The sequence below is a fragment of the Puma concolor genome, chromosome C2 (genome assembly GCF_028749965.1).
Source record: "Puma concolor isolate L17-30 chromosome C2, mPumCon1.1.hap2, whole genome shotgun sequence".
Classification (NCBI taxonomy): Eukaryota; Metazoa; Chordata; class Mammalia; order Carnivora; family Felidae; genus Puma; species Puma concolor.
The window spans coordinates 104657902-104680725 of NC_141675.1; the positions used below are offsets into that span (position 1 = coordinate 104657902).

Here is a 22824-nt window from a genome sequence, read left to right on the forward strand (position 1 = left end):
CCACTCACTCCTTTATGGTTCCATAGGGGAAAGACTTTGTCTGCATCTCACTCATTTCCGTAAACACTAATATCTTGAACAGGTGCTCAATAAATATATAAGAGGTAGGCAATTTAAAGCCAATTTTATTGGATTTCAAAACCTCTGTCCTTCTCAGGGTCGATGTGTATTGTTGCTCCTCCTTCCCTTCCCTCTGGCTGAGGCTGCCTTTAACTAAGCCTTTGCTCTCAGAGCTGCTTCCACCTGAGAAGATGCTTTTTTTCTAATGTGCAGAAAGGACCCATGAGGACTGGCAGAGACTCTGTTAGACTAGGTTCTTTCCACTTGACTACATTATCTCTTGGGAATGATGCCTCTAGGTTAACTACACCACTATATAAATGGCAGAAATTTTCACTAAACTGAGTTCTGCTGTCCAAAAAGTATGGTAGCCACTACGGCACTACTGGTGGCTATCTAAATTAAAATTTACATTAATTAAAATTAAAATTCAGTTTTGACCACACATTGTACCAAGCACATTTTGAGTGCTTAATAGCCACATGTGGCTATGGTTACCATATTGGATGGTACACATATAGAGTGTTTTCATCACTACAGAAAGTTCTATTGGAGGGGCACCTGGGTGACTCCATTGGCTGAATGTCTGACCTTTGATGTTGGCTCAGGTCATGATCCCAGGGTTGTGGGATTGAGCCCCACGTGGAGCTCCATGGAGCCTGCATGAGATTCTCTCCCTCTCTCCGTCTGCCCCTCTCCTCCACTCACTCTCTCTCTTTCTATTTAAGATTTTTTAAAAAAAAGTTCCATTGGATAGTGCTGTTTTAAAATGATGAGATAGTTTTCAGAGATTTACATGTGAAAGAAAAGATTTTGTTTTTTCATTAGTGAATATAAAGCTGGACCAAATCTCAGTGATCCTTTTTAGTCCAAATAACATCTGAACCTTATATAGGGCTAAATGTAAATCTTATTGCCTAAATGGTAGGGAATATTCTTACTACCTTTGCCTCCCCCACTATTTCCTGAACTCCAGGGCTGCCTATTGCTGAAGCCCACATAGTCAGGCAGGCATTTCCCTAAATAGAACTCTCTTCCCTGTTATACCGGCAGCAATTAGATACTCTATCCTTTCTTGTCCCCAATTCTTTCCCTGGTATTATCTTACTAGGTTCAGGTTCAGCTTGCATTTGTGACAGGTTGTTATTAACCTTATCTAAAAAAAAAAAAAATGATGTCACCTCCAAGCGTTTCGTTGTTAATGGTAGTGATGCCTTTTCTTTTCTTTCTTTTTTTTTTTTTTTTTTTTTAACGTATGTTGTGTCCTTTAAGTCACAGAGTGCCCTGGCCCAGGCCCTGCAGTCAGCCAAGCATGACCGTGACCTTCTCCAAGAGCAATACGAGGAAGAACAAGAGGCCAAGACTGAGCTGCTCCGGGCTCTATCCAAAGGCAATGCCGAAATGGTGCAGTGGAGGATGAAGTATGCAGATGACACCACTCAGAGAACTGAAGACTTGGAGGAAGCCAAGTGAGTAGAGCCAGGTGCACCTGAACCTGGAGGCAGTTACACAGCGGGGGATGGGGGTAGTGACTGTGTCTTAAAGACCTCATGTATACACTTAACAACTCCTTACCAAGTGTGTGAATAAGCCCGAGACCGGAGCTGAAACAGCCACTGCTGGCAAGGAACACGTGCTCCAGTGAGGCTACAAACTAAAAATCATAATACAAAGTAGGAAAGACTATAAAGAGATCCTGGTGAAAGAAAGGAGGCTCTTTCTAGGGCCCAAGGCAAGTCTTCATAGAAGATGTGACTTTGAGCTATGGTTTGAAAATGGGCTAGCACTTGAAATCCTAGACTTCATTTGGAACATCAAAATAATCGAGTCCGTGTGTATACACGTCTCCATACATTCAAGTCATTATGTCTCTGGTCTACAACCTGTAGACTACAAAGTGGTCTGTGAAGATGGACAGGGATGGCTGGAAACATATCCGGATCTGTCGTCATGGCTTAAGGGACAAACGTTTCTTTGAAAAGAAATCACCCTCAGACCACCTCTAAGGTTAGAATGTCGGTTTTATAGCCAACACTACATAAAGGTGTTAGAAGTCCTTCTCAGAAACTACGGGAGCTTGGGGCCTAGATGAATCAAGACTTGGTACTGGGGTGTAGAACTGAAACATTTTGCTCAGAGGTCAAAGGACCGTGCAAATTTGAGAGAAAGTGTCAAACCAACCCCAGCTTTATAGTCATTAAAGGTTTACTCAAAAGAATGTGTCTCTGGCTTGGTAGCTTAGCAAAAATTCGGAGCAGATCATTACAGTCCTCTTTAGTTTCAACCAAAAATATTGTTTTTCAGTTCTTTACCTAAATATTTGAGAGACGTGATTGGGCACTTGCTTAACAGTCGCCGTGTCCTGTCCCTAAAGGGATATCAAGTAATCTGTCTCTGAAGCCACAGTAACTTAAAAAGGGCTTTGGGACGACAGGTACTAAAAATATCTGTTGTACATGTTTGAAAAACTCTGCACCACAGAAAAGTGGGGCTTTGAACTGAAATGGTTCCTCATACCTGAAATATGGCATTTGCTTCTAAAGTAAGATTTTTTTTCCTTCGGTGATGGAAAATTTCTGGTGCAAGTGCCTAGCAGTCACAGTGTTTGAAGGTTTTCTTGGGAGGGGCAGAAAAGAGGGAAAGTATATAGACCACATATAACCGTGTGATTTTGTTGAGCTAGCAAATTGTTGTCCTGCAGCACATGACAACTAAAGAGAAATAACGGACAATGTGGTAATATCCGAATCCCTCTTCTGCTTTAAACTTAGTTGAATATCAAACAAATAAAACGTTTTCTATATTATGTTTTCTTTCTAAATCACCCCAGGGAGGCAGAGGTACAAAAAAAAACCCTCTAGGATTCCGCCCCCCCCCCCCTTTTTTTTAATTGGCAAGTTCAGGGTCCACCTGCTTTGATTTCCAGTCTTGTCTTCACAGCATGACTGTGTCTAGCTGAATCAAGCTCATCTGAGACCCAGTTGACTACTTCCAAATCCCACATTCCCTAAGGACAGGGATTTGGTTTCTTAATCTTCTACCTCTGCTTGCAGATTCTAGTGCTAAGTACTAAGTAAGAACTTATGGTTGCAAGTTGAAGAACAAAGGGTAGTTGGTATGAAATGTGGACAATGTTATCAGTGAAATGAGGGTGACCAATTTGTCTATTTTGCCCCATGGGCTTGTGGGCTTGCCTGATTTTAGCACTGATAGCCCCCCATCGCGGTGAAACCCCTTAGTATAGTTGGTCACCCAAAGTAAAATCCCTATTTTCTGGTACCAGTTGGGTATTTCTAAAGTAGTTATTACAAGATCCTTGTTTTAGATGGGTTAAAGCATCGGAATCTCCTTTTTTCTCCAGCTTTATTGAGATGTAATTGACATTCATGTATCCATATTGATATTGACATGCTGGTACCAACTCTAGTTTCATCTGGGCCCCAAACTCTTGTATACTATTGAATATGTTTAAGGAATACAAAGTGATGATTTCATATATGTACATATTGCAAAGTCTTTATCACAATGTGGTTAGTTAACACATCCCCTGCCCTATGTAATTACCATTTGTTGTCGTTATGGTAAGACCATTAAAGCTCTACTCTCACAGCAGCTTTCAAGTATATAAGACAGAATTGTTAACTATGGTCACCATGCGATCCATCAGAATCTCCTCTTAATATTTAGGAAAAATGAAGCAAGGATGCTGAACACAGATTGGTTTCTGAAGGCTTCCACCCAAAAGGGGCTGTATGATCACATTGCTCTGATGGGCTAGTTGTGTGGCACATGTTCATTCCGGAGGGTCTTTTTCTGTTTAATAATAGTAGATCAGAAAGAGCTTTGGTATGCACAGTACCTTTCATCTAAGAAGTGTAATGAATGGGTAAGAATGGGGCTGCCAGTGTCCCTGCGGGAGATGTGAGCAAGAAAACACATTTCATCCATTAGAAAGTCTCAGAGCACTGCATTGTGGGGGTGGTGGAGGAAGCACTTTAATAAGCCACTCCATCTCAGGGGATGCTGGAGGGACAATAGTGGGGGCTAGAGTCCCTCCTGAGAGCAGTGGGACCTGTTAAGTGAGCATAACAATGGCATGGATTTGAGTATATAAATTTGAGCAGATAATCTGGGGTGGAGAAAAAATTCAGAGAAAAGACAGAACTTTGGCCTGTTTAAGAGCCATGTGATAAGAGGGAGAGAGAATGAGCAGGAGAGAACCAAAGAATGTTCCTTGGGAGCAATGTAGCAAGGAGATCTTTAAAGATTAGATGCGCCTAAGAACTTTTTTTTTAATGTTTATTTATTTATCTGAAAAAGAGAGAGAGCAGGGGAGGGGCAGAGAGAGAGAGAGAGAGAGAAAAAATCCCAAGCAAACTCCGTATCAACAGCGCAGAGCCCGACTCCGGGCTCGAACTCACAAACTGTGAGCTCATGACCTGAGCTGAAATCAAGAGTCGGATGCTTAACCGACTGAGTCACCCAGGTGTCCCAATGTGCCTACAAACTTTCAACAACTGCTTACTGTTGGTGGGGTGTTCAGTACGATCTTCTTCTTTCTCCCATTTCTTAAGTCATCAATAAAGTCTGTATTGCTTATAGGAGGTTTAGGGTAAGCAAATACTTCCAGGATTCAGAGATCCTGAGTTCCAAGACCAGGGTGACAAAGGGTAGGGGAAAATAAAGCACACATGTACACAGGAGCCAGAGGATGGTGGCCAGCCGACATCTGGGTTCTATAGGCACAAGGAAGTCATTTTCCGGCGTGAGCTGCTTTTGCTTGGTACCATTAAGCCAACCTCAAGGGCCACCCTATTTTGTACCGAAGCACTGTTTTAATCCAGGACAAACCAGGTGAGCTCTCTGAGGGCTGAAGCTCACCTGCCATTTGTTTGGGTCTCCCCTTTGCAGGAAGAAGTTGGCAATTAGATTGCAGGAGGCGGCTGAAGCCGTGGGGGTAGCAAATGCCAGAAATGCCTCCCTGGAGAGGGCCAGGCACAGACTGCAGCTCGAGCTCGGGGACACCCTGTGGGACCTTGGGAAGGCCCGTTCCTCAGCAGCGGTACTGGACCGGAAGCAGCAGCACTTTGACAAGTGCTTTGATGACTGGAGGCAGAAGCAGGAAGAGTCACAGGCCGTGCTGGAGGCCTCTCAGGAGGAGGCCCGTGCCCTTAGCATGGAGCTCCTTAAGCTCAGGCACGCCTGCGAGGAAAGCACTGTGAGCCAGGAGACGCTTCAGAGGGTGAACAAGAATCTCCAAGGTACTCTGAGCTGGGCTTGGAGCCAGAGCAGGACAACGTCGTGTGGGGGTGCCCTGGCTTCCAGGGCAGGGCTGTCCTTCATGGTCAGAAGCCTTGGCATTGTCGTGGTCCCGCTCAGGTTTTCACTTTACTATTTTTTTAAAAAAATTTTTTTATGTTTATTTATTTCTGAGACAGAGAGAGACACAGCATGAGTGGGAGAGGGGCAGAAAGAGGGAGACACAGAATCCAAAACAGGCTCCAGGCTCTGAGCTGTCAGCACAGAGTCCGACGCGGGGCTCGAACTCACAAACTGTAAGATCATGACCTGAGCCAAAGTCGGTTGCTAAACCAACTGAGCTACCCAGGCACCCCTTCACTTTTCTACTTTTAATACACTTTTTGGAAACCTTTTTAAAATTACAGTTATTAGTTTTATTAAGTTCTAAAAATAAGACTACTTTCTTTTATTTTTTAAAAATGTTTATTTATTTTTGGGAGACAGGGACAGAGTGTGAGTGGGGGAGGGGCAGAGAGTGAGGAAGACACAGAATCCGAAGCAGGCTCCAGGCTCTGAGCTGTCAGCACAGGGCCCGATGTGGGGCTCGAACCCACAAACTGCGGGATCATGACCTGAGCCTAAGTCAGAGACTTGACTGACTGAGCCACTCAGGTGCCCTGAAAAAGGACTACTTTCTGACCTTAGCCCTAGGTTCCCTCTGTCAAGAAAGCCACTTTTAAGAATTTCTTTATCACCCATAGTCTTACCAAGATTTTCCATGCATATATTCATGTGTGTATTATTCAAATTATACAGTATTTGACACTGTTTCTTTTCTTTTCTTTTCTTTTCTTTTCTTTTCTTTTCTTTTCTTTTCTTTTTTACATTTGTCAGTATATTTTCTAATTTAACAAATATTTCCATAGGCTACGCTATGTGCCGGGCTCTGTGGTGTATGTAACCATTCGTTATTTAATTCTCAAAACAGTCCTATGTGTTAGTTTCTTTGTCTGTAAAATGCAGATTATGTTAAATCGTGTAAGATTAAAAAATTGTCCACATTCACAGTTGATCAAAAGCAGATCTGAGATTGGAGCCCAGCCAGCTTGACTCCAGCATATACACACTTAACGACCAGCTGTGCCACCTTCCACATGCCTTGTTATTCTCTTTGCACGTCTGTGCAAGGAGACCTGCCGCGTGATTGTTGATAGCTAGGTAGTGTTTTATAATAAGGATGGTTAACGTTTTTTTAACGAGACCTTATTCAGCTTAGATATGATGTTTCACAATTATAAGTAATACTATACTGTACATGCTGCACATATATTTGTGGATGTGTAATAATAATTCAGTAGGGGTGGATTCCTAGAAACAAAGCTGCTGGGTTAAAGGAATGAACTTCTCAATTTTGAGATACTGCCAAGCAGCCCTTCAAAGAGGCGGCCAACTTACACCAGCACCATCAGTGATGTGCATTAAAACCCTGAGATGCCCTGGGAGCAAGTTCATTACTATTGGAGACATAAATGAATCCTGCCTTCCTGTTGGCCCACATAGTCCATGATGAAGTCACTGACTGGACATGTGGGAGGTGCTGGAACAGTGGTTAGGAATCTTTAGCAGCATCCAAACCACCTGGAGGGCTTGTTAGAATGGTTGGCTGGGCCCTCCCCGCAGAGTTTCTGATTCACTGGGTCTAGGGTGGGGTCTGAGAATTTGCATTTCTAACAAATTGCCAGTGAGGCAAGTGCTGCTGGTCTGGGGACCACACTTGGTCTGGGGTGGGGCTTGGGCAGAAGTCTTTTTCAAAAGCTCTCCAAGTGATTCTGAGGTATGATCAGAGTGGAGAGCCACTGCCCTTGAGTTTTCTTTTGGGAACCTCTCTTCTGGAGAGGGCTTATAAGAGAAGGATTTATTATGTAAGAATTGCCATCTAAAGGGTTTGGTTTTGTAACTTTAAAAAAATTTTTTGTAATGTTTATTTATTTTTTGAGAGAGAGAGAGAGAGAGAGAGAGAGAGAGAGAGCAAGAGCAGGGAAGGGGCAAAGAGAGAGAGGGAGACACAGAATCTGAAGCAGGCTCCAGGCTCGGAGCTGTCAGCATAGAGCCGGAAATGGGGCACAAACCCAAGAACTGTGAGATCATGACCTAAGCTGAGGTCCAGGTGCCCCTTGGTTTTGTGACTTTTCAAAACTCTTGTCACATCACATCACATCACATCACATCACATCACATCACATCACATCACATCACATCACATCACATCACAGCCAGGGATCTCAAAACCAGAGCAGCAGTCATGCTCTTGAGCTCCTCTCACCATCTCTGGACTGTGGGTAATTCCCAGAGCTACTTGGCCCTACTCCACACGTCTTAGTTACTAAAGGCTTCCTTTATGAAGACGCAGAAATGACAATAACAATATTGAGTGGGAGAGGTTTTGTCACTCCTGGATGCCTCCTTATTCTGTCAAAAGACTTGTGTTCATGAGAGACTAGACACAAACCTTCAAGTGCTTGACCTCCTTTGGATTCTTGGATCTATCCGGGCTCCTGTGTTGGCTTCTGGCAGGCAATGACCCAGCTTATTTATGCTTTAAGTTCCCATCCTGGTATTGAGTGGCGGCGGACAAAATGGCAGCCACTGATGTCAGGCGCTGAGCACTTACACTGGGTGTGTAAAGATTCAGGTCTGTGTCTTAGAGCACCACTAGGCAGAATCTGACGTGGCTTTGACAAAAGGACCACCATGTGAAGTTGTACAGGTTGTTCATGGTGCAATACTCTGAGAAGCACCATCCTCTCTAGTTGTAGTGGGCAACTTTCTGGCAGGTGGCAAAAGAATGTACTGAATAAAGAGTGACTTTTTCTAATTCGAACAAGGGTCCCATCTGTGCCAGTAGTGGCCTTGCCGTCAAGCTTCCAAGGATGGCATGACTACGGTCCCAGAGAAACGGTCTGCTGTACCTGATATTATGGGTCTGAGACAGTTTCCATTCACTAACTTTGGCTTTCTTTCCTCTCCAGAAGAGATTTCTAATCTGACAAATCAGGTGAGGGAAGGAAAGAAAAACTTAAGTGAAATGGAGAAGGTCAAGAAACGGATCGAACAAGAGAAGACTGAAGTCCAGGTGTCACTGGAAGAAGCAGAGGTATTACGTCCAGGGAGCAAAGGCGGTTTGTGTCAATGTGACAAAACAGGAGACCTGCTTTCTAGTAATAATAGCAGCAGCAACAACAAAATGACACTTCTTCTTCGAGTGTTAACTACTACCTGCTAGGGACTATGCCCAGTGCTCAATAGGCCTTATTTTATGCAATCACCCTAGCAAACTAGTGTCCCCATTTCACAAATGAAGGCATAGAGGCTCAGAGGGCAGGATAAGCAGCAGTGGATGCAAATCTACCAATTGCAACGAAAAGAGCAACCATGTCTCTCTCATTCATCAATTTATCCTCAGTGCCTGGACCTTTACTGTTCAAAATGTGGCCCAAGGATCAGCTGCTTGGAGCTGTATTGCCCTGGAGCTTGTTAGAAATTCAGACTCCCAGCCTTCTCCCCACATCTGTTGAATCAGAATCTGCATTTTAACAAGATCCTGTAGTGTTCATATTTCCACTAATATTTGAGAAGCACTGGCCTGGAACATTGGCTTGGTGTGTACTAGAGGTTCAACAAATATCTGTTGAATCTATTTATTCATTCAACAATGAATAAATATCCTCACACCTCCTCCTCTCTTTAAAAAGAGTCGGCTAAAACCCTTTTTTCCCCCCCCTAAAAAACTTTAGTTTTAAAAATGGGATTCAAAGTGATGTTCCCAAACATTTGCCCAGAAAGCTCGTCTTTGTACAGATTGTGTGACAGGAGTGTTTTGAGTGTTCTGGATTATAAGTTCAAGAGCAGCCTCTGCCTTTATCCCTCGGGGTGTGCTAGTGAGTGAAAGGACCACTGAGAAGACTTTATGCCAAAGAGAGTGACCTATAAAAAGAGTCATCTGTCGTGGTCACTGAACAGTTAACACGCCCTGAAAAGCCTTTTTTCTCATAGCTGAATTTCATCTTCTTGACCCTCCCTTACACTAAGCACCCAGTACTTAAAACACAGCCCCCACCACTCACCCTCCAACTGAGAAAATGACTTTAAAAGGCAAAGCAGTCAGTTTTAAACAGAGCCTTTTGGAAGGTATGATAATGGGAAATTAGACCCCAAAGGACTGCTCCATGCCAAGCAATCTCTGTTAAATTTATCTTATCACTACATTTCTGTAAGAAACCAGCCAGACAGAAGACACGTCCATATATATACCCCACATACAGAGTTGTCAAGTGGATGGCTTTTGACGCAGCTGTTGCCATTTTGTGAAGAACTGTTTCCCTCAGGTCTTCTACATTTCATACAGAATCCTTTTATTTGATAGTGTGGTGTCATGTCACCTAACAAGGCTGGTTGGTGAAAAAGTTGGTGAAATGTTTCATTTACTTGCTCTCTTTGGTCTACTGGCCATCCTAGGCAGGGATTTCCTAAAGCCACCACCTTAACCTAAAGAAGTAATTTTTATAGCCAAACTTTCAAGCACTATGACAGGTCTGTGAGAGGTATGATTGGGCAGGGACAGTTTTAGTCTCATATAACATATAGACTTTCCTGTGTATTGAATTGACAAGCACGTCCTAGGTGAGAAGGCCGTGGCGCTCATACCACTGACTGCCACTAGATGGCATTATATTCTATTTGCATTTTCTCAAGTTTGCATCTTCGGCAGCATCCATAAATACTTCATCAACTTGGACGTGTATTTGTAAAATTGGGTTATTTGTTTTCCTGGGTGAGCCTTTATGAGAATCTTTATCAGATTATTTCTGAAGCCACAAAACTCAAATTATCCCAGGTCACCTCCTCCAAAGATTCACTTTCTCTGTGGATTCTAGAGGTTGAGAGGTGACAGTTTCCCCTGAAGGAAGGGCAGCATTTCCTTGCAGGAAATTGCTATCCAAGCATTGGTTTTTGATTTATTGTCTCTGATATTGAAGGTAGTGTTGAGGGAACAGCAGCAAGGCCTTAAGGCATATTAAAATTCCTAATATCTTTCTTCTTTTTATCTCGAAATTGCTACTCAGTTTTATTTTCTCCTTTTGGTTGCATGTGGTAAGCATGCCTCAGAAGAGGCCATAAAAATTACTCTGGCCCTCAGGACTACCTGCCAATTGTTAACTGACCAATGGATTGTTGTCACACCTGTGTCCCTAATAAACATCTTCCTCAGTATCCTCCAAATATTTTGTTTGTTTCTACTGCAATGTAAATTGTATCTTTGGAATAGACTTTAACGATTTGATCAAAGCTCCACTTTTAAACTTGAATCACCTTTATAACATCCCTGGCGGTAATTGCCTTGCCTATATTTAAATACTCAAAGGGGCAGGAGATTTCCCCAGCTGTCAAAGCAATCCATTTGAAGTAGTATTAATAATCATGGTGGTGACGGCTCACACTGAGTGTTTTGTGTCAGGCACATCCTAAATTCCTTTATTGTTCTTCCTTTGACACTATTTGGACACTATCCTGTTTCCTGTTCTCTGGCTGCTTTCACCTTTTTCTCTGTTCCTCCGTGATGTCCAGAATTGAATAAAAGATTGCAGGTAGGAGTTATCACTTTCCTTGTTCTAGCTTTGATCCTTTTATTGATTCATCCTGAGGATCAACTATATTAAGAAAAGTCCAGAGTAATGAATTAAAAAGTTTAAATATAGTCACAGACAAGATTGAATCTTTCTATTTAAAAAAAAAAAAATGCTTTAGAATTCTAGTTCTTGAACTACAGCCAAGAGCCCTAAGAATGTCAAAGCTGTAAGTGATGTGACAAACAAAAGCAGTCACTTGTCTCTCATCCTGTTCCAATCCTCAGGGAACTGATTTGAACTTAGAGGCCTCCCAGCAACTCCAAAGAGAGCTGCAATAGTGACACACATTTTGAGGAATAAAAATTCTGTATCCATAAAGTAGACTTAACTTAGTACTTTTAATTTATGTGTTTCAGGGAGCTCTGGAACGTAACGAAAGCAAGATTCTTCGCTTCCAGCTTGAACTTTTGGAAGCTAAAGCAGAACTTGAAAGAAAGCTTTCAGAGAAAGATGAAGAAATAGAAAATTTTAGGTATCTGAGATTATTTTGATGAGCCACATTTGCATATTCCAGAATTCTTGACTGAACAGAACGTGCTGTGTTTGGCTGCCTTTATGGCCTCTGCTGGAACATTACCAAAGAAACTTAGCCAGTCTAACCCTATGCCAGATCTTTCTAGTAAGCTCACTGCTATTAATCTAAAGGAACACCTCTATGCAATTACTGTCTGTTTTTAGGATTTTCTTATGATTGAGCAGCTTCTGTTCTCATAGAGACTCAAGAGAACACACCAAAAAATCATAATTATATGTACAAGGCCTGTGGGCACTACCCGGTCTCCCCATAACAAGTCTCTTGGGCATCCAAGAAGCTGACTGATAATGCTGAAGAGTGGAAGAAAGGAACTAAATGTGATGCCGTACATTGAAATTAATGCCAGATCAGAGTGAAATTTTCACACACCCCCTGCCTGCACCTGTAGCCATTTGTTTGGAGAGGGGCGGGAGCCAGGAGCTAAGCTGCTTATTGAATCCCTGTTGAAGAGGCTGAGTCCTAATGGTCAGGAAACTGAATTAGACAGGACTCATGGGTTGCAGGATCTTTTCTTAGCCTCATCATAACAAGCTGATGACTTTAGACATTCCACTTCTTAGCGTCTCAGTGAAGTGAGGGGATAAAAGCAGCCCCATACATGTCGCAGAAGGTGGTGAGGAAGATCAGTGAGCTGATGTTGGCAAAGCACTTCACACTGTATAGATCAAAGGCACAATTATAAACACATGGAATTCACTGTGATTATATCATTTATCTGATCTGTTCCATTAAGTCAGTGCCATATGTCAGCAAGGAAAATCACTGGAGTCTGAGTTTCCATGGGCAACTTGCTTTCAACATGTTTGTTAAAACAATTTTTAAAAAATGTTAATATAGTCAGTTGAACTGGCTTCTTTCCCATAGCCCCAATTCAGACAAAACTCCCATGGGGGTCATTTTTTTTTAATGAGGACATCAAGCCAAATTTGGCCCTCTGTGTGCTTTGAGTTATCCTTGCTCGCTCTCACTCATGGACACTTGCCTCTCTAGGACTGACTGTGAGGATGAATTTCGGTCTACTTAAGAGGCCCTGACTCAGTGTCTAAAAGAATTTTTTTTGATGAAGGGCAAAACATCAGGCCTTGATATTTGCCCTACTTCCTTCCATGAGGAACAAAAATGAACGTTTCTTTGTGCAGTTAAAAGAAAAAAGCTCATTTTAGGTAATGTCAACCCTGCATCTATTAATAGACCTGGCTTAGGGAAAAACGAATCCTCAGAGAGTCTGCCTCTCGTCAGGTACATCTGAATGTCTTAGAGCAGTTCACCAATTATAATAATCTTAGTGCAAAGGAAGCTGGAGATCCAAACAGCCAGGGCTGGGAGAAGAAAGAGCTGAACTCTAGGCTGGGGCTGTGGAGGGGCTGAAAAAAGAAGAGGCGGGCTAGAGGGTGGGGCGAGCTAGTCAGGAGTTTTAGTTAATGATCCATAATAGCTATAATAGGTACATCCGGAAAGGAGAGATGAGCATATCTTACAAAATATCACAAGTGCCCTTGCAGAACGTTTCTGTGCCAGTGCAGAATGTATCAGAAGCCTCTGTTTAATCGGATTATTTGGTCTGGCCTCAGGGGCTGGGAGAGGAAGGGGCCCTGAGGAGTCTGCACAGAATGGCAGGGAGAAGCACTAGGAGAGCAGAGGATTCTGAGCAATCAAGATAAGCCAGGTAAATTCTAGAACTCGAGGAAAATATGGCCTGAAGGCAAGATGAGGTTCTAGGTCCTGCGTCCACATAAACCTTGGGAAAGGCCACAGAGACTGAAGGAAGCGTGTGAGGAAGGGACCAGAGAAGCCAAAGAGACTCAGAGGCAAAGATAAGAGCCCTGAGGGTTCTGCAGAGGGGTGATTCATTCAACTCCTCCTCCGCGGAGCTCCAGCCATCATCCTAGGAGGACGTATTTATCCTCAGTGAGCCCCAGGCCGTTGGTGGTGAAAGTATGAGCAGCTGGGATATGTGTCATATGTTTTGCTTGTTAAATACATATTTGAGCACTTCATGTTGGCCAGACACTGGGCCTGCTATTCTTGTCGGGGCTTCCTAAACTTTTATGGATTGATGGGGCTTTCTTTCTTTCAAAAACATTTTTTTTTTCCTACAGTGTTCTAATTGACATAGGTAGAGGTAGGGAGGTGATAATGCAGTCACTAATGGAAGGAGAGGAGGAGGTGTGGTGGCTGGCTTTGGCCCTCTCCATCCTGGATACAGAAAAGGAGGCATAATGGCAGTTAGCATGAAGGCCAACTGGTGGCCCTACCTGTCACCTGCATCCAGTTTGACCACAAGACTCAGAACTGGGTTGAAAACAAGTCAGTCAAGTGGGTCCTGAATTTTCAGAGGCCACAGATGTCCACAGGTGTTCACAGAGGCCACCTCCTCCAACTCAGGGTGTTCAGGGAAATGCTGAAGTATGGGAGTGTCTTGTCACTGGCCGAGGGCCAGGATGGACCCAGCCTGTGTTCTCTCAGGCACAGCCAGAGAGGTGCTGCTGATGGTCTTGGGAAGGAGGGACTGAAAATCCTGCAGTCCAAAGCTTGCTTTGGTTTGATCGCCTCTGGAAGGGTTAAACAAATTTTCTGTAGAGGATGAGATAGTGTAGGGAAGAAAAAAATTCTCCTTACCCTCTTTGGGTCTGTGACTGATCCTAAGAATTAAACTGACTTAAGACAGTTTAAAAGGAGAAAAGTCTACATGTTTTATTGAATTTTTAATCTCCATGGGAGCTTTCACAAAAGAATGAAGACTGGGGGGACACAACCAGAGCAGGAAGTTTTATACCTTTTAGACAAACAATAAACTTGTGAAGAATTGATAAGGCACAGGGATTTGGGCTCGTGGTAGTTTAAATGCTGAAGAATTAACAAGGTTTGTTTAGACAGCCTTCTTGGCCCTAAATTCACTGTTTGGTAACAAGGATGTCTCCCTTCCTTCTGTACAGGGGAGGGTATCTTTCACGAGGGAGGTTTATCTCCTGCATTCAGGGAAAAAGGGCAGAATTTAGATTGATCTTCCTGCTTCCATTGTTTTCTCAAACTCCTTGAGCTTAAGATATTTAATATGCCAATATGGGATAGCATTGGAGCAGCATCAATGGCAAATGTTTTTGGCTTTGCAGGTAGGCCATAGGGTCTCTCTCTCTACTCAACTTTGCAGTGTAGCTTGAAAGCAGTTGTACACAATAGGAAATCAAGTGGTCGTGGCTGGATTTGGCCTGTAACTTCTAGTTTGCCCAACCCTGGCCTCTATAGCCTTAGGGGTCTACACATTATTTTTAATGTTCCATCATGTTTTCCTTCCATTTGGCCTGTTCCTCAAAACTCAGTGATGTCAAATTTCACACATGGTCTTAATTTATGAGCACCATCAAACTTAATTTCAGTTATTGTCTGAGTCTCTGCCAGAAGAATGTGTTTAAGTCTCTTCTCATTTCTAAGTAAAATATTTTAGCATGTCGTCAAGAAATAGGATTTCACACTCAGGCATGGTATTTGGTTAGGAAAATACCTTGCTAATCATTTTAAATCGAAATTATATGTATTAGAATTAAGGAAAATCTCACATTTCTCTGATACAGATAAACAATATTGCAGGAGAAAAAAAGTGACCTAATGAATTGACTGTCCATTTAAAGTCATTATAACTTTTGCAAGTTTTAATGTTGTTTTTTTTTTAATTCTAAATTTGAAAAAAAGTGTAATATACAGTGTTATCTTCATCTCAGGGCTCACTATGATAAGTGTACTCTTTTTTTTTTTTTTTTTTTTCAACGTTTATTTATTTTTGGGACAGAGAGAGACAGAGCATGAACAGGGGAGGGGCAGAGAGAGAGAGGGAGACACAGAATCGGAAACAGGCTCCAGGCTCTGAGCCATCAGCCCAGAGCCCGACGCGGGGCTCGAACTCACGGACCGCGAGATCGTGACCTGGCTGAAGTCGGACGCTTAACCGACTGCGCCACCCAGGCGCCCTGATAAGTGTACTCTTAATTCCCTTCACCTAGTTCACCCGTTCCCCTACCCACCTCCTGTCTGGTAACTATCAGTTTGTCTTCTATGGTTAAGTGTCTGGTTTTTGGTTTGTCTCTTTTTTTCTTTGCTGGTGTGTTTTGTTTCTTAAATTCCACATCTGAATGAAATCATGTGGTATTTATCTTTCTCTGACTTATTTCATTTAGCAGTATACCTGCTAGATCCATCCAAAATTCCACTCTTTTTTATGGCTGAGTAATATTCATATATAAATACATAAAATGTGTCACGTATATACATATGTATATACTACATCTTCTTTATCCATTTCTCTATTGATGAACACTTGGGCTGCTTCCACAATTGGGCTATTGTAAATAATGCCTCAATAAACATAGGGATGTTATCTTTCAGTCTTTCAGTCTGAAATGAGTCTCCAGCAGGCAGCAAATAGGTGGGTCTTGCTTTTTCATCCATTTGGTCACCCTATGTCTTTTGTTTGGAGCATTTAGACCATTTATATTCAAAGTAACTTTTGATAGGTGTATACTTATTGCCATTTTGTTACTTGTTTTATGGTGTTTTTGTAGTTCTTCTGTTCATTTCTTCTCTTGCTCTTTTCTCTCACATTTTGCGGGCTTTCTTTAGTGATATACCTGGATTCCTTTCTCTCTCTCTCTCTCTCTCTCTCTCTCTCTCTGCATATCTATTACTTGTTTTTGATTTGTGATTACCATCAGGTTTATATATAGCATGCATTTAGCAGTCCCATAAGTTTGAACCCATTCTTTACTCTTCTCCCCTCCATATTTTAGGTATATGGTGTCATAATTTACATCCTTTTATTTTGTGAGTCCTTTAACTGATTTTTATAAATATACTCAATTTTACTGCTTTTCTGCTTCCTACTTTTCTTACTCTTCCTACCTAAAGTCTTTCTACTCATAAAGTCTCTGATATTTCTGGGGCAACTGGATGGCTCAGTTGGTTGAGGTTCTGACTCTTGATCTTGGCTCAGATCATGATCTCACTGTTCGTGAGTTTGAACCCTGTGTCAGGCTCCCCCTGCTTGGGATTCTGTTTCTCTCTCTCTCTCTCTCTTCTCTCTCTCTCTCTCTGCCCCTTCCCTGCTTGGGCTCTCTTTCTCAAATAAATAAACTTTTAAAAAAAGTCTCTAACATTTCTTGTAGGGCTGGTTTAGTTGTCCTGAATTCCTGTAACTTTTGTTTGGGAACTTTTTAAGTTTCCTTCTCTTATGAATGATATCCTTGCTGGATCAAATATTCTTGGTTACAGGTTTTTTCTTTCAGCACACTGAATGTATTATGCCACTCCCTTCTGGCCTACAAAGTTTCTGCTAAAAAAGTAGCTTGTAGCCTTATGGGGTTTCCCTTGTATATAACTGTTTTCTTTTCTCTTTCTGCTTTTAAAATGGTTTATAATTTCTTCTTACCATTTAAATTACAATGAGTTTTGGTGTGGACCTCCTTGGGTTGATTCTTCTGGGGATTCCCATTGCCTCCTGGATCTGGATTTCTGTTTCCTTCCCCAGATTTAGGAAATTTTCTGCTATTATTTCTTCAAATAATCTTTATGCCCCATTTGATCTCTCTTCTCCTTCTGGAGTCCCTACAATGCAAATCTTATTATGTTTGATGGTATCATTGGGTTCCCTAAGTCTAATTTCAGTTTTTATTATTTTTTCTCTCCTATTCAGCTTGATTGCTTTGCATTACTCTGTCTTCCAGGTTGATGATATGTTCTTCTGCTTCCTCTATGCTTTCATCTAGTGTATTTTAAATTTCAGTTATGAGTTCTTCATCTCTGGTTCTTTTGTATGTTTTCTATATTTTTGTTGAGGGCCTCACTGAGCTCCTACATTCTTTTCTCAAGTCCAGTGAGTATCTTTATGACCATTGCTTTAAATTCTCTTTCAGGCATTTGTTATCTTGGTTTCATTTAGCTCTTTTGCTGTGATTTTTATCCTGCTCTTTCATTTGGGACACATTTTTCTTTTTCCTAATTTTGTCTAACTCTCTGTATTTGTTTCTATGTGTTAAGAAAGTCAGTTACATCTCCTACTCTTGAAAGTAGTGGCCTTATGAAGATTAGTAAATAAATCTTCCCATATATCCTAGGAATTTTTCAAAATGCTACCTCTATGCTGTATCTCTGAGGGACTGTTTGTCATGCTATCTCTTGAAGGATGGGGTTCAGTTTCCTATTGCTCTCTCAGAGGCCATCCCGTTGACTTTTAAAGTTCCAGGTATTAAGCCTGATTGTAGGAACTTGTGAGGCCAGGCCCTTCTTATTTTCATAGCCAGAGGTTATAGGGTTTGCCTTCCCTGTATGGGTTCCTAGTGCCTGGGGTGCTTGCTGTGAAGAGCTGTTTCCCTCAACTCTTTGTGTCTCACTCCTATGGACGATCCCATTGGTCCATTTAGCTCTTGACCATGTCTCTGTCTCCACCCTTCTTACTACCTTCATTGTTGTCTCTTCTCTAATTTTAGCTGTGGAGAGTTGGCTCTGCCAGTCTTTGTGATATTTTCTGGTTTATTTACACTGATATAGGTATTATCTAATTGTATCCAGGGGATGAGATGGGCTTAGGGTCCTCCTATTCTGCCATCTCCTCTGGAAGTCTATATCACATCTTCTTTATTCATCTATCGATGGACACTGAGGTTGCTTCCATGACGTGGCTATTGTAAATAATGCTACAGTAAATATAGGGGTGCACGTATCTTTTTGAATTCGTGTTTTTGTTTTTGTTGAGTAAATATCCAGTAGTATAATTACTAGATCATATGGTTATTCTATTTTTGATTTTTTAAGGAACATCCATACTGTTTCTCATAGGGACTGCACAAATTTGCATTCCCACCAACAGTGCCTGAGGGTTCCTTTTTCTCCACATTCTCACCAATGCTCATTATTTTTTGTTTTTGATTTTAGCCATTCTGACAGGTGTGAGGTGACATCTCATTGTGGTTTTGATTTGCATCTCCCTGATGATGAGTGATATTGAGCATCTTTTCATGTATTTGTTGTCCATCTGGGCCCCAAATGGGCAGAGGACCTGAATAGACTTCTGTCTTTTTTGGCAAGAAGTCTATTCAGGTCCTCTGCCCATTTTTAATCATATTATTAGCATTACTATTATTTTTTGTGTTGAGTTGTATATGTTCTTTATATATTTTGGATATTAATCACTTACTAGATATATTATTTGCAAATATCTTTTCCCATTCAGTAGGTTGCCTTTTTGTTTTGTCAATGGTTTCCCTTAAGTTGTAAGTTTTTTTTACTGACTTCTCTCTTTCTTTTTTTTTTTTTTTTTGTATCTGGTTTTCTTTTTCAAACTGCGTTTCATGTCAGGATGGGGGCGGGAGGAATGAAAGAACTTCTTACTATATGGTCCTGGTCCTGAGTGCTTCATTTTTTTTTTTAAATGTACTTGGAAGAGTTTTCATTTTAAAGATTTATTGACTATGCATGAAATGTGTTGATTGTCTAGAGGCCATTCTTTAGGCCTGTATCATATCCAAGCCTCTCAAACCACAGCACTTTCTACTGTCTGCAGGCACTCATGAAGATTCATAAACAACTGTGTAAAAGTACAGTTTGAAACATTGTCTGCTTAAGTAGAATGTATGTCTGTATAAAGGATTTTGATACCAAGCTAGGGATGCTTTAGTGTTCCTGTATAAGGAGAGTCAGCTGTGGCAAAAGTGAGTCTCCCCAATATAAAACAAAAAAGTGTCTTAAAGCTTTTAGTGATGTTGATAGTATGAGTCACTGTATAAGTCTGCTTGGGCTGCCATGATGAAATGCAGACTGGGTGGTTTAAACAACATAAATTTATTTTTTCACTATTATGGAAGTTGGAAGTCCAAAATAAGGTGTTGGCAAGTTTGGTTTCTCCTGAGGCTTCTCCTTGGCTTGCAGATGGCCGTCCTCCTGTCATGTCCTCACATGATCTTTCTTTTGTGCATGTGAATCCCTGATGTGTTTGTGTGTGTCCAAATTTTCTCTTAATCAGATTAAATTAGGCCTCACCCAATAGCCTCATTTTACCTTAATCACCTCTTGTAGAAGCTGTGTCTCTAAAGATAGTCACATTCTGAGGTACTTGGGTTTAGGGCTTCAATATATAAATGGGGAAGTACATATTCAGCTATAACAGTCTGGGTTAACTTTATGTACTGGTATTCCTGTAGGATTATGACCTGGAAGCTGAACAAAAGCCCACAACCAAGGTTAGTCATGAGAGGCTGATCTCAATTTTTGGGGGCCAGGGACATAAGGTTAGCACAGAAGAGGTGCTAACTCTGGGCTTTACATTCTCCCATACATTTCCATAAGTACTTGTGAGATTTTCACTTACCAATGGGGAGACAACTGGTCATGAAAAGCAGCCCCTCCACCTGTTACCCAGTTAGAAACCTGAGCCACACAACTATCCCATGTGGGCTATATGCCTTCCTGATTGGCCTCAGAGTTCAGGACACATATTCAATGCTATTTCAATGCAGAACATAATTATGATCCAAGATGAGTACATTTTTGCTATTTCTGATAATGGGCTCTATGATGAAGAATAGGAAGGCTCTTCCCATGTCTGTTTTGCCTGTTCAGCACTAAGTCCTATTTCACAGGGTGAGCTTAATCCGGGGGTGGGGGTGTTAGTTATAGCAGTTAAACCATCCTGGCTCACAAACACCAAATCTTGACTCAAAACTATCAAAGTTCGGGGCACCTGGGTGGCTCAGTCGGCCGAGCATCTGACTTCGGCTCAGGTCATCATCTCATGGCTTGTGAGTTCGAGCCCCGCATCAGGCTCTGTGCTGACAGCATAGAGCCTGGAGCCTGCTTCGAATTCTGTGTCTCCCTCTCTCTCTGCTCTTCCCCCTGCTCATGCTCTCTCTCTCTCTCCTTCAAAAATAAATTAAAAAACATTAAAAAACATTTTTTTTCAAAACTATCAAAGTTCATCTTTGTTTTGTGTCTGAGTCCAGTGTAGGTTAGGCTATAGAGTGAGCCACTATTCTTCAAAGTCATTCAAGAGCCCAGTTTCCTTCCATCTTGTGGTGCCACAATCTTTCAAAAGTGGCCACCAAGTTTGCCATAGATGAGGAAGAGGGGAGTACTGGATTATACAAGTAAAAATGTTGTATGGGCAAGGCCTACAAACGTTTCTGCCCATGATCCAGTGGTCAGCATTCAGTCACATAATTCCAACTGACTGCAGGAAGGCTGGGAAATGATTGCCATGGGTTCCCTAGATTTTTTCATTGTTTCCCTCAACACACATCTATTGTCTAAGCTTCTATCACTTGGCAAGTATAGTTTCAGTGTAGGGTTTTTGTTGTCATGAGGAATATTGAAGCAACTCAATCCTCACACAGCAGTTGGTCTTCTCAGCCTACCCTTGACTGTACTCCAACTCCTACAGAAAGATAACCATGCTATTCTAGAAGGGCTAAGCAACAATAGGCCATTAGAGCAATATTGCTTGTCCTTGGGATTTAAGCCTGGGTGGCTCTTTCTTGACTTGTTCAGATATGTTTTACCATTGAAAGTAGTTTAAATATTATAGCTGTCTGGAAGAGCATCCTTCCTTAATCCTTAGCCACTGCAGGAAATCTAGATGTTTGTTCTATGCCTTCCCTTAAGGGGTCTTAGGTAAGGCTAAGGCTGTCCCACTGGACATAAGGGCCTCACAAAGATTCTCTGATACTTTCCTTGATTCTTGAGAAAAGCTGGCCTGGGAATCTTAATCTATTATAATGCTCACTAACCTAACCCTTCAACCTCTATGTTTTTTAAAATGACAACCCCTTAGACTCATTTTGTTAATTACCCAGAATTTTTCTTGAATTTTAATTTTTTATGTTTCCTAAACTATTATGTGCACAGCAGGTAACCTTTCTTAATTTGGGTGCATGATTTTTTTTTCTCTTAAATGTTATTCTAAAATTAGGAGGAATCAGCAATGCGCTATTGACTCCCTGCAGTCTAGTCTGGATTCTGAAACTAGGAGCAGAATTGAAGCCACACGGCTGAAGAAGAATGTGGAAGGGAACCTCAGTGAGATGGAACTCCAGCTTAGCTGTGCCAACCGACAGGTGTCAGAGACAACCAAATCCCTGGGCCAGCTTCAGATTCAAATCCAGGTACAAATTGCAATATAAGGGCAGGGAATAAGCAAACCAAGAGACAGATTGTGCTGAGAAATAAAAGTAAGGACAACAAATCTAATCCTTCAAGAAAGCAGGAACACACTTAAATTGGTGAGCTTTGCTTAGAGCATGCATGCAGGTGCATATCCCATTGAACTCAGCAATCTGTGCCCCAGGCCTGTGTTTTCTCTCACAGGACCTTCGGGTGCAGCTAGATGACAGCATACGCCTGAACAGTGAGCTGAAGGAGCAGGTGGCTGTGGCTGAGAGGCACAACTCTCTTGTCCAGTCTGAGCTAGAGGAGCTGAGGTCCTTGTATGAACAGACGGAATGTGGGCGCAAGTTGGCGGAGGAAGAGCTCCTGCAGGCCACAGAGAAAATCAATCTTTTCCACATCCAGGTGAGGCCCATAAACTCTCCCTATGAGCTGTATTAGCTGGATGAAGGCAATGGTTTCCACACATTGTTCAGCCTTGGACCATAATAGTTGCCATGTCAGGCAATGGATGTGGCATATGAGGCATAAAGAGAGCCTTTGGCAGCAGTGGGCACACTCTTCACTCATTCCCAAATGTATTAAGTTCCTAGGGTTGCTATCACTCGGGACCACAAACTGGGTGGCTTAAAACATCAGAAATTTATTCTCTTACAGTATTCAACACTAGATGGAAACCAAGTTGTTGGCTGGGTCATGCTCCCCCTGAATCTCATAGGTCAATCCTTCCTTGAGTTTTTCTAGCTTTTGGTGATTTTTGGCAATCTTTGGTGTTCGTTTGCTTATAGATGATCACTTCAATCCTCCGCCTTCACGTGGAAATCTCTCTATATGTCTTAGCATCATCTTTTCTCTGTTAGTATTTGTGTCTAAATTTCCCTTTTTTATAAGGACATCAGTCATATTGGATTTGGACACCTTCGAATGACCTTGTTTCAACTTGATTACCTCTGTAAAGACCCTATTTCCAAATAAAATCACATTTAGAGACTTCAGCCTATCTCCTTTGGAGGGGACACAATATTATCCATAATACTAAGTCCAAAAGAATGGACTCTCAGGACATTGACAGCCAGTAAGCTGGGGAGAGCTGAACATTCCCTAGTGTACCAGAACCATTTGCCTGTTTCTTCTGTTCCCTCCAAGTCACATGTTCTC

At 41.9% G+C, this 22824-nt stretch overlaps 1 protein-coding gene across 1 annotated transcript in view; it reads left to right on the top strand.

The window, feature by feature from the left end:
* MYH15 (myosin heavy chain 15) overlaps positions 1–22824 on the top strand; it is a 146543-nt gene that overhangs the window by 96429 nt on the left and 27290 nt on the right. The window contains exons 30-35 of the mRNA XM_086675516.1: positions 1333–1529; positions 4972–5321; positions 8331–8455; positions 11345–11460; positions 21473–21665; positions 21868–22071. Coding sequence (XP_086531642.1) covers positions 1333–1529; positions 4972–5321; positions 8331–8455; positions 11345–11460; positions 21473–21665; positions 21868–22071 — 1185 coding nt within the window. The remainder of the gene's footprint in view (positions 1–1332; positions 1530–4971; positions 5322–8330; positions 8456–11344; positions 11461–21472; positions 21666–21867; positions 22072–22824) is intronic.